This window comes from Microtus pennsylvanicus, chromosome 1 (genome assembly GCF_037038515.1).
Source record: "Microtus pennsylvanicus isolate mMicPen1 chromosome 1, mMicPen1.hap1, whole genome shotgun sequence".
NCBI classification, from domain to species: Eukaryota; Metazoa; Chordata; class Mammalia; order Rodentia; family Cricetidae; genus Microtus; species Microtus pennsylvanicus.
In genome coordinates this window covers 124,420,025-124,432,295 of record NC_134579.1, presented here as the reverse complement: position 1 = coordinate 124,432,295, position 12,271 = coordinate 124,420,025, and the positions used below count along the sequence as shown (strand labels likewise).

Sequence of the window (12,271 nt, the reverse complement as noted above, 5' to 3'; positions counted from 1 at the left end):
CCGCCCCGCAGAGGGACCCTTCTTAAAGTGTCCCCTGGAGCCCAACATGAGCACTCTTTGCCATTCAACCACTCCCTCTCTGGTGGGTTCCACTTCCCCATGGCTGAGTCAGGTATTTATCCTACTTCTGGATGTTTCTTCTTTTTGTCTGCCAAAGAAGAGGACAGGATGAATAGAGGTTTTCTTTCCCGAGCCAAGAAACTGTACGGAACTATTGTTTCTCGGAACTGTATAATTGCTTCTAGGCGGAGTTTGGAGCACAACACCCGGGGCAAGATGGCGGCCGGGATTCGGCCGCTGCCCCGGGTCTGGCCGGACTCGGGGGTATCGGGCTGAGGCGGCGGCAACTGCGGGCCGGACCCCGAGCGTGGGGTCCTCGAACGGATAAAGATCTCCGGCCTGAGGGTAGCAAGTGGAAACAGGATGGTCGATTCTCTGGGTGGCGGGACCGAGGACTGAGGGAGGTTGTCTGGGGGCCGAGTCTTGGCTTAGTGAAGTCGAACGGGGAGGTTCTGGGGGCTGACTTTCTGGCTCCAGGGATCTCTCCGTGGCCCCTTTCCATCGATTTTCTTGTTGGAGGCAACTGGCCTTAATAGCCAACTATCTATGAACGAGACTTACTTGTTATTGTCGTTGTTGATGTTGGGCCTTAGGGGGCACCCGAAGTGGAGTTGAGTTCTGTGCGCTGGCTGTGTGACCTTGGGTAAATCCAGTCGCGTCTCTGACCCTGAGTTTCCTCCTTTTTAAATGGAGCATTTAGATTGTTTTATAATACATTTTAGAGTGGTTCCTGATAGTTCTTAATACAGAAAAACTTGACCCTATTTTTGACCGAATGCCTAGCCGCAAAGGAACCTGGCATTCTCAACTTCTCTTTATGGTGCCATTCTGTAAGTGGGGGAATCCTGAATCTTGTTTGTTTGACTTGCCAGTAAGTAATTCCTTTGGGGTTCAAATTCAGGAACCCGGAGGACACAGTCAAGTTTTGTGCCCTCTCTGCATTTCGCTGTAGATTTCTATGAGCCATTCCTTGGATTATTTGAGACCTATTGCTTATTCTTGAACTAAAAATGGTTTCATTAAGACCCATTGCCTATTCTTGAGCTTTTAAAATTGGGGTATTGTAACCTAATAGGATAAGGCCAATGTAAAGGAAGGGCAAGTTAAACATCCGTACAGTTTCTGTTTTGTGACCTGCCCTTAAAAGGTGGCCATTAAGCCTGGCGACCTAGCTTTTTCTATCAAAAAGGAAAACCGTTCCAGCAGTATGTATTCATTTTACTACACAGTCTGGACCCTTATGCAGTTTTGCGTCTCTCTTTGAAGTTAGTCCCATCCAGAGTAGCTGGGTTTTAAGCAGGTTGCCTAGGTATATAGAGGTAACGCAGAGTCTGAATCTTGTCTGTTAGCATTGAAAGCTTGGCTCTGACACTTATTAATTGTATAACCCAGACTAAGTCTTGGGGGTGGGGTGGCAAGAGTTGATCTTCCCACAGTGTTGCCGTCCTTGTTAGGTGAGACACTTAGAGGACTTTTCCCTTCCAGATGCTCTGAATCCTTACCAACTTACTGTTTTCTAAACTCCCTTCCTGTACACCTCTGATTTCCCTAACCAGATTCTAAGCTTTGTAAGGACAATGTAATAAGGTTTCCTTAGATATGATCAACTTCCAATTGCCAGTTATTAATATTTTCCCTTTCATTCCTAATCTCAACAGCGCAGTGATTAAATTAAGGTTAAGAAGGGCAAATGTCCCATGCCCTCCTTTAGCAACCCTGAGACTGAGTATTGTTATTATCCTCAGGAAACAAGGGCCTAGAGTACTCAAGGGACTGTAAAATAAGAGGTAGGATCAGGACTAGAAAGGGCTGAGGGCCATTTTCTCAGATCTGAGTCCTCTCTGTCACAGTCTTTGCTGTGTTTCTCTGTGACTTTCGGGGAATGAGGACGTACTACTCAGTCGTGAGTCTTGATTCCTGGATTGTGCAAGTGAGGAGGTATAGGAGAGAATGAAGAAAAGCGCACACTTAGACTATTGTGCAGTGTAAATAGAAGCCATGTATAAGATTTTTTTCATGGGAATAATCCCAAGAAAGGGATCAGAGCCTGGGAGGTCCTGGGGAGAAGTGAGCACTCTCAGGTACAGTCTGCGTGCAGCCATTTGTTTTTCCGCTGGGAGGGCGCGCCTGCTGCTCCTCTGTCCTGCCTGCTACTAGGGATCTCTTTATTCTTTTTTTTAAAGATTTCTTAAAATTTTATTTTAAGTGTATGAGTGTTTTGCTTGCATGTATATATGTGCATGCCCATGACCAGGAGAGGGCATTGAATCTTCTAGAACTGAGTTCTGGTTCTCTGCAAGAAGAGCTGGCACTCACAGCCCTGAGCCAGCTCTGCAGCCGCTAGTAGGACCATCTTGAGGAGAGGACTTGGTGTTGTAGTCGAGCCTTGAGCCCTGCTCACACCTCTCAGGAGCTTGACATCATTTCAACAATAGGCCCAGGGGTTCGTGGTCCCAAGTGCTGGGTCTGACAAACCTTAGTTCATCTGGGATAGGGAAACAGCTTAATGCTGCAGATGGGACGATTAGAAAAAAATAATAAACGGGTTGGGGAGAGATGAGTGGTTGAGAGCACTTCCTCCTCTTGAAGAGGACTCAAGTTCTAGTCCCACATCACATGGCTCATCTCCAGGGGATCTGACACTCTCTTTAGGCCCTCCTGGGCACTGGACTTACATCCTCACAGACAGACACACAATTGAAAATAATGCCAAAAAGAGAAAATCCTTTTGTGTCTGTAAAAGCAATACATCTGGGCTCTGTTAACAGCTCCGAAGAACCATGGTACACACATGTCTGTTTTCATGACAAGCATCAAACCTGATTATCAAAGGCAGAAAACTCTGGGACCCCTTATGAGCAGGGTTGACAGAGCCAGAGGCGGGAGGAGTGGGCTGGTGCCTGCTGTGTGTGGGACTCAGACCCATGTACTTTTTCTGTGAAGGGGGGGGGCTCCTCATAATCCCACAACACAAAATGGCCAATTTGTTTTGTTTTTGACCCTTTTACCACGCTAGAGATCAGACCTGAGGCCTCAACTCTGTTTCACTGCAGTGTGGTCTCCAGTGTGCACATTCGCTTGCCCTTCCACTGAGAAGTGCAAGCCTGTGCTCTCCCAGGCAGCCGTCCTTGCTCTTCTGAGGCATAAACATTTTTCCAGAGCATTGAAAATGTGAAGGGTGATTGTCTTTTAACATTGTACCACCTCTTGGAGTTACTTTTGAAGTAGTGTCACATTTAGAGGAGACTTCAGTAGATTTAGAGGGCTTGTTTTAATGAGTTAATTTTATGTGCATTGGTGTTGTAACTGCATGTGTGTCTGTAGAGGGTGTTGGATCCTCAGGAACTGGACTAACAGAAGCTGTAAGCTGCCATGTAAATGTTGGGACTTGAACCCAGGTCCTCTGGAAGAGCACCCAAATGCTTTTAACTACCGAGCTATCTCTCTGGTCCCTAAACGGTTTTTAAAATCAATCAACTATATTACTTGCACTTAGTAACATTGGGATGCCACACCTACAAAACAATATTAATTCTAATTTTTTCTTATGCCAGAAAACCAACTCCTCTGAAACCAGAGGCTTGCGAGGTCACTGATGGTCACCTAGCATCTCCGCTGTACAGGCAGGTTCTCAGGTGAGCTTCCGGGCCTGGCAGAAGAGGGAACAGTTGGGGCTTTCTGCCTCTCTAGTCCTAGCTCTTTCCCTATGGTTAGCAGATTATGCTGGTCTGTTTCAGTAGTTGTTGATGGCACTGGCTGTTGTAGAACTTTGTGGTAGTGTGTCTGACTAGCCTGCACAGAACAATGTTTCCTTGAGTGTTGCCGGTGATAGATAGCCCAGCATGCTGGCAAGTCCCTAGTGTCATTTGACAGGCGTGAGTCAGGTGAGGAAAGGGCTAGCGGTCCCTGGATGTATGTTCATGTGACAGGAATCTAGTTCCACCTTTTATTCTAGATGTGTTTCAAAGTGGCTGCTACTTTGGGTGAATTAACCTGATGAAAGATGCTTTTCCAAAACTCCGGGTTTGCGTTAGTCAGCTGGGCTGATGAGGCCGTGTTTGGGGATTGCTAAAGAAGTCACCCAGTTGTGAGGCTCCATGGGTCAATGCTGTCAGTCAAAGCCACCCGCTTGGGGCAGAAAACAATTACTAGTGATCCTGTACTGTTTGGTATTCTGCCCTGCACAGCACCTGTTAGTGACGAGAGCAGTTCCCCTGTGTGGCCTGGCCGCAGAGTGTGATATGTAGTGTCCCCTATCCAGATTAAATGGGCTGTCTTGGCTGCTGGAAATATGCTTGGTGGAAAAAGCCCTTGCCATGCAAACATGAGGTTTAGAATTCAGGTTCCCAGAATCCACCTGTGCTGGGCAAGTGTGGCACTTGACTGTAATCCCAGCACTTCAGAGGCAGAAATGGTGTTCCTGAGGGCAATTCAAAATAGGTAGATCATGTGATTTGTGAGCAGTGGGCTCAAGTGAGAAACCCTACATTAAAAAATAAAATGGAGAGTAATAGAGGAAGACATAAGTGTCAGTCCTCCATGTACATGTGCACACATGTTTCGATTCATATGGAACATGTAACACATACAAGAACAAAAAAGACCTTGGGGGCCTGCAAGATGGCTCAGTGGGTACAAAGGCATCTGTGGAGCAGCCTGACATTTGAGTGGGATCCCTGGAATCTACATGGTGGAAGGAGACTACTGACTCCTGCGTGTGTCCTCTAACCTACACACATTCCATCTGTGCGCATACTCACACACATACATTCATGTGCATACACATACAAAATAGAAATGTCATTTTTAAATGTATTTTTAAGAAAGATTTATCAATCTATGTATCTGAGTGTTTTGCTTGAATGTGTGGATGTGTATCATGAGTGTGCAACACCTGCACGGCCAGAAGAAGGCATCAGATCTCTGTAACTAGAGTTACAGGTGGTTGTGAGCTACTTCGTGGCTTCTGGAAACTAAACCTGGGTCTTTGCAAGAGCAGCAAGTGCTCTTAATCCATAAGACAGCTCTTCAGCCTCAATAAATGTAATTTGTAAAGAAAGACCTTGGGATGCTGAGCTGCCTCAGGTAGAGGAGCAGAAGGACCAGGCGGTAGAGTGCAGGTGGCTCAGGGGTAGCGTTGCGGCTGATTGGGGGTTGGGGTGCGGGTGGCTCGGGTAGAGGTGATTGCAGATCCGACAGCCTGATTTCAAGCCCCAAAATCCATGTAAAGAAAATCAACCCCTCTGATTGTTTTCTGATCGCTACACATGCACACTGACACACCTGCCCACACAAACACCACACACACATATATACAATGATAACTTTTTAAAATTGCCAGCAAATTGGCACAGCAGTGAGGGCCTGCTGCCCAGCCTGGCAGCCTGGCAGCCTGACCTCCACCTGCAGGACTCACGCAGTAGAATGAGAGAACTGCGTCATACCTTGTCCTCTGACCTTCCCACAGGCATGAGGGGTGTGCACTGTGGCTCCCGTATGTGTCTATACACACTTGCTTATTCATTCTTGCTGAGATAAAACGTAATTAAACACTTTTAAATAATAATCTTTTGTTTTGTTTGCTTGTTTTTTGTTTTTGATTTTTCAATACAGGGTTTCTCTGTAGTTTTGGAGCCTGTCCTGGAACTCACTTGGCAGACCAGGCTGACCTTGAACTCAGGAGATCCGCCTGCCTGCCTCCCAAGTGCTGGGACTAAAGGCGCGCGCCACCACCGCCACCTGCAATAATTTTTTTAACTTTTTTTTCCAACGTTTTGCTGGGCCTAGGTGTGAATGGGTGACCAAAGTGATGACAACATAGGTTTCTTCCTTCAAGTCTTCCCTGCCACGATGGAAGGTGGCTGTGTTATTGCCTTCTAAGTATGGGGAACGTAGTGGAGAAAGCAAATGTCTAGGAACCTTTTGGCACATGGAGTTAAACGGCGCTCTCTGGATAGGGAAGATTCTCTGCTCTCCACCAAGCTCTGCGATTGCCCCTAAGAAAATGTGAAATTTCCCCAAAGCCATGGAATCTCTGTTCTCTGTGGGTGGTGTGACAGGAGCTGGCAGGAAGTTGAGACTTGGATCAGGAGAGCCATGAGCTCTGTGGGGGATGGAGGCTGCTAAGCACCTCTGCTGCTGCCCAGGTACCACCTGCCCTTTGCATCCAAGCCCCACCCGTGTGTGCACAGGTGCCCTACACCAGCTCCTCTTGTCCTTGCAGGGTTCCTGTCGGTTTGCAAACATGTTCACTGTATCTCAGACCTCCAGAGCGTGGTTCATTGACAGAGCGCGGCAGGCACGAGAAGAAAGGCTGGAGCAGAAGGAGCGGGAGCGCTCAGTGGTGATCATTCAGGCCGTAGTCCGCGGTTTCCTCTGCCGGAGGCGACTGCACAGAGACCTCAGGTGAGAGCAACTCCACCACACGCTTTCTGCCCACTGCTGATGGGCAGAAAGTGAATCAGTTTTCCCTCATGGTGCTCGAGAAGCGGTCCTGTTGCTTAGTGCTCCTGATTAAGGATGTCTTTTTATTTTATTTTATTTTATTTTGACCCTTCCCTATCTAGGAGAGAGACTGATGAGTTTTTTAACACAGATGACTCTGGGTCCAGTAAAAGAAGTGCACTTTGTATTTTTAAGATTGCCAGGAAACTGCTGTTCATATACAAAACTAAAGAGGACAATGAGGTAAGCCCTGTGTCGTAGTTAAAAACTAAATTAAACTAAATGAGGTAAGCCCTGTGTTAGTCAGGGTTTCTGTTGCTATGACAAGACACCATGGCCGCCACAGCTCCCACACACAAAACATTTAACTGGGCTGGCTCACTTACAGTTTCAAAGGTTCAGCCCATTATCATGATGATGGGGAGCATGGCGGCCTGCAGGCAGACATGGTGCTGGAGCTGAGAGTGCTACGTCTTGAGCAGAAGCCAGCAGAAAGTCAACTGACTGTCACACTGAGGGAAACGAGCAAATGAGACCTCAAAGCACCCACATACACACACAGCGGCACACTTCCCCAACATGGCCACACGTCCTATGAGAGTGGGGTCAGTTACATTCAAACTAGCACACCCTGTTGCAACTTTAAAAACAGCACAAGAGAGAGAGGCCATGCAGCAGAGTTCATGTGGAGGGGCTTTTATTAGGGGAAAGGGAATGTAGGAAGAGGGGAGGGCAGGGAGGAAACCAGCCCCTGGGAACAGGAGCAGCAGAAGAGAAGAGAAAGGCAGAGAGAGATGAGGGAGAGAGACAGGCAGAGAGGGAGAGAGAGTGGGAGGTGGGCAGGGACATTTTAAAAGGGAACATAGTGAGTGTGCAGAGGAGGTGCTCTTAGCGGCTGCCGCTGAGGACATATCCCATCAGGACCCCACAGCTAGGCCAGTACAGATGCCTGAATGCTAACATTCCTCCATTTTTATCACAAAGAGGTGAGGAGTTAGAAAGGGGTAGCAGGTGAGGCAGAGATGAGGACGCCATGTTTTCAAGACTACTTCCTCCTGACCTGGGGGCATCGTTCATCTTTGGGGGGACCTGGGAAAGCTGGGGTGCTGGTCACATCCTGGAGTATCTGGCTGTTTCACTTCACTGTCCAGGCTCTGTGGAACCATCAGGTGCTGCTTGGACCAGGTAAAATGCTGTTTGAGGTGGAGCCAAGTCGACTCCCTAGGGCTTAAAGCACCTGATCCTTTCCTGGACGTGTCTGATGGTCTTGCACCTCCAGCTCTATGGCCAACAGCTGGTAGTCCTGCAACAATAGCTGGTTAGGAATAGCCAATGGGTCTCCAAAAACATCCCAGTGGGAGCAAGGAGGTATAATCAATGATCCAATTCCCAGGAATGAGGCAGAGAAGATCCAAGGGTCTGCAATTCCTGGCATCCCAGGAATTCAGAGAGGGTCAGTGTCGAGACAGCACAGGCTGGCCAGTGGGTTGCCATGCAGAGGGCAGGGGCTAAGGGCTCTGAGTTCAAAAAAGACACAGTCACCTGGTAGCAGGACTTTGAGAAAAGCCAGAAGGCGAGGAGAGGACTGTGCGCAAGAAAGGAAGCCTCACATCCAGGGGACTGGTCAGAGGCTATGTAGAGAAACCATCTTGAAAAACAGAAAGATAAAAACATATTTCTAGGACCCATGAGTTCTGTAAGGCACCAGTTTGAAACCTGCCTGTAATTTGTATCTGTAGTGTCAATGTCTCTAAGAGGGTACTGAGTATGATTGTGCACATATGAACCACCTGACATGTTGCCTGCATGCTTCAGGTGCCCACCAAACGTGTAGTCCCCTCTTTCTCATGTTTTGATTAGTTTGGAGAATTCATAACCAGCTTTTCTGCCCCTGCAGAGATTGGAGAAGTTGTGCCGTAGCATCCTGAGCAGCATGGACGCAGAAAATGAGCCAAAGGTGAGTGGACCAAGCTGAGAGTCTCTCACGAGTTCTAGAAGGCTCGCTTCTATGGTCTGAAAGGTCCTGCTCAGGGGATCACACAGATAAGCAGTTGAGGATTGGGTGGATTAACGATGCTTTGGTCCTCATCTACAAAGCCGTGCTTTGCTCCTGCCTTTTATTCAAGATAGTGACTGCCTTTTCTGGACTCTGATCTCGGGGGTTAGTGTTAAAGTACATGCTGCTTTCCACTTACTCATGCAGACAGCCCTACCTCATCACTGCCCACACTCCTGCTCTTCTTGTGTCCTGTAGGTATGGTACGTGTCCCTGGCTCTTTCCAAGGACCTCACTCTGCTGTGGATTAAGCAGATCAAGAACATCCTGTGGTACTGCTGTGAGCTTCTTGAACAACTCAAGGTAAACCAAACCCCCAGACTCAACCCAGCAAGTCTATGTACACCTGGTTTGCTCTTTATTTATGCCTTCAGCAGTCTAGCAGAGAATTGACTTGAGATGGATGTCTGGGACGAGCAGGGTAGATGCTCTGGTTACTGTGACCCCATCTTGGGAGCACATATTGAACATTGATTACATTTGCCACAGTCTCCCACACCAAGGAACCCTCTTCAGGGACAGGGAAGTGACTGAGTGAGTAAGAGTGTTGTACAAGCCAGAGGACCTGAATTTAAATCCTCAACACATGAACTTTGGCCATGGCCATGAGAGCCTATAAGCCCAGCAATGGGGAACAGAGACAGGTAGATCCCAGGAACTAGCTGGCCAGCCAGCCTAAATAAAATGCTGATCTTTGGGTTCAGTGAGAGACCCTGTCTCAAAAAGTACGATGGAACAATAGAGGAAGATACTGAATGTCCAACCTGCCTCTACACACATGCACAGATGTATATACCAGCACACCACATGTACACTACACCGCACATGCGTAACCTCCACCTCCCTCCAAAACACAAACTAACTCAACAGTCAGGAAGCTGTCCTCCTTCCCGTTCTGGTGTAATGAATTCTTGTCTCTTGCACAACTAAGGAAGCCCCTTGTTAGTAGCCTAAAGAGACACATTCATACACCTGCGTGTGACAAGCTGAGCCAGAGCCATTTTAGAATGCATTCTAAAGCATGGCAGCTGTCCCTTCCTCTTCCTGTCATCGCATAGCCAGCAGTTCTGACCTCAAACTCTGACCCTGTCCTGTCTTGACCTTAGAGAAAAGGAGGCCACCTTTCCTAGCTGGGAAATTCCTGAGGACTTCTAAAGTCCAGGAGGATCCCGAGCTCAACCTCACAGCCTGGTCCTATGGCCACTCTCAGGTTGTACACAGAGGAGGGCAGGATGTGAGTAGACAATGAGCTGCCGTCTCCCTGGGGAGCCAGAGCTTGCAGGTGATCAGCGCAGTGAGTGTCCCCAAATCCCCCAGTGATCATGTTGAGGGAGTGATGGATGACTCTTGCCACAGCCCTGCCAAGGCAATGAGCCAGTAGCAAGCTGCACCCTTCACAGCTGATCAGTGAGACATCGAGGTACAGAGCAGGAATCTTCACACTCTATACCCCATCCTTAGAACTCCAAGATTCCTACCAGAGTGCCTCAGGCCCGAGGAGGCAGGTTAGTCGTGTGCACGCGCATGTGTGCACACACTGCATTCCACAATCGATCTCTGCCATGAGGCCCTTCTTTGAAAACCTAAGAACAAGCTGCAGAGATGACTCAGCAGTGGAGCGTGCTGGCGGCTCTTCAGAGGACCTGTGTTCCATCTCCAGCACCCCATCGGGCAGCTCTATACTATACTGCGTACTGCAGGTCTCTGAGCCTAGAGAGGAGTCGCACATTTGCCTGGCTTACTCTTGCAAAACAGGAAAAGCATCACAGTTACAAAAAGCGGCAGCAGAACCTGGGTTGAGCTATGAACCAGGCACTGTTGTCAGTTTCTGTGTGCAGTAAGCCATTATTCCTCACAAAGCCCCAGGAAGAAAGCATTCCTGTCCCAGGTCAACAGCTAAGGAAACCAAGGCACAGAAACTTCTCTTAAGATCACACAGCCAGTAAACAGTAAGGCCAAAGGTTGTCGCCCAAGACCCCATTAGTCTGTGTTGCCGCTGTCCTCTGCTACAGCTGTGAGCACAGAGTGAGGCAACCTGGGGCCTTGTCTCCCAGGAATGCTCAGTTCTCTGTTCTCGGCAGCCTTTGGGCCGGGAATTCTAGAATATATTGTGTGGACTCCGGTGTGAGTCAGCTGTGCGGTGTAAGATGTACATGCATCGTGGAGTGGGATCATGGGCCTGAGTGTTAATCTTACTCCATTGTTTGCAGCCAGAAATCTTGCAAGACTCCAGGCTCATCACACTGCACCTCACCATGCTTGTCACCTTCACAGACACATCAACATGGAAGATTCTCCGGGGAAAAGGTGTGTGAGCCCGCTTCAGAAATCTTTCCCAACCAGCATTTCCACAGAGGGAGACGCCTCCTACTCATGAGAAGCACTTTGGCCGCACAAGCTTCTCAGGGAGGCTCGGAGCCTAAGCCTGTGCACTTGGCACTTCCTACCAGGCTCCTTCATAGTACCCAGTGTTTGTTAGCATGTGCCTGCCTTTGAACTTTCTGTGTAAGGAAGTTTGTTCCCTGCTCTTGTTTCTAACTCCTCCAACACCTTGTGTGAATGGTGGACTCCACCGAGGCCTTTTTGTGTTATATGTTTTTTTAAAAAAATTAAAGAAAAAAAATAGTAAGGGGCTGGAATGGAGTAAGGGGCCCAGTTGTTAGGAACAGTGACTGCTCCTCCAGAGGACTCCTGGTTGGATTCTCACCATCCAAATGGTGGCTCACAACTATCCCTGACTCCAGTTCCAGGGGATCCAGGCAGACGTGTTACACATGCATACATGCAGGAAGAGTGCTCATACACATTAAATAAAAATAAATCTAAAAATTTTTTAATAATAATACACGTAGCCTCATACATGCCAAGCCCCATGGTGTCACTGGAGATAGAGTGGTGGGCAGTGCTTGAGAGCTGGAGTCTGCTGAGTTGATGGCTCCCTAGCAGAAGCAGCATCCACAGCCTGGGAGTCCCCAGCTGCAGACTGGACATACATGGAAGAACTTGCCCCTGTAGGAATGTGTAGGTTCTCAGTGTGTTGCAGCCTCTCTCCAGAGCACTTATGTTGTACCGGGTGCTGGAAGTTGTTAGCTGGTGATCTAAAATTCATGGAAGCCGGGCGGTGGTGGCGCACGCCTTTAATCCCAGCACTCGGGAGGCAGAGGCAGGCAGATCTCTGTGAGTTCGAGACCAGCCTGGTCTACAAGAGCTAGTTCCAGGACAGGCTCCAAAACCACAGAGAAACCCTGTCTCGAAAAACAAACAAACAAAAAAAAAATTCATGGAAAATTCTGTTCCATGCAAATCCACGCCTTGAGTGAGCAAGAAGTGTTGGTTTTATGCATTTTTCTGGACTTAGGAAGTGTCCCAAAGCTATTAAGTTCTGAGTCCTGCTGGGCATACAGGTCCTGGTAGGCAGAGGAGGCAGGACCAGCAGTGTTTCTGGCTAGGGATCAGATGATCGACCCATGAAGTAACACACTTGAGCCAAACCTATGAGAATGGGCCTCCCAGGGCCCTACAGGACTAAGAGCATAGGCAGAATGTCCCTTCCATTGGGGTCATGACTCCGGGCTTTGTGTCAGATGCTTGTCTGTAGCTATGCTAAAACACATGATAAAAGCACTTGAGAGAAGAAAGGGGTTCCCTTTTGCCTGACAGTTGGGGCGGGGGAATGGTGGGCAGCAGGAGCTAGAGATGTCGGTGGGAACC

The 12,271-nt window shown here is 48.4% G+C and overlaps 1 protein-coding gene across 5 annotated transcripts in view; it reads left to right on the top strand.

Moving 5' to 3' along the window:
* Positions 1-9: 9 nt before the first annotated feature.
* Ube3b (ubiquitin protein ligase E3B) overlaps positions 10-12,271 on the top strand; it is a 54,479-nt gene continuing 42,217 nt past the window's right edge. For 2 of the 5 annotated variants that reach the window (XR_012911588.1, XM_075982932.1), the window contains exons 1-7: positions 248-405; positions 3,615-3,695; positions 6,284-6,465; positions 6,627-6,747; positions 8,402-8,461; positions 8,759-8,863; positions 10,771-10,867. Coding sequence is in view for 4 of the 5 variants with exons in the window: in XM_075982932.1 (XP_075839047.1) it covers positions 6,305-6,465; positions 6,627-6,747; positions 8,402-8,461; positions 8,759-8,863; positions 10,771-10,867 (544 nt within the window). In the remaining variant the exon portion in view is untranslated. Of the gene's footprint in view, positions 113-247; positions 406-3,614; positions 3,696-6,283; positions 6,466-6,626; positions 6,748-8,401; positions 8,462-8,758; positions 8,864-10,770; positions 10,868-12,271 lie in introns of those variants that run through there. The other 3 variants (XM_075982941.1, XM_075982952.1, XM_075982965.1) reach the window with 3 other exon arrangements.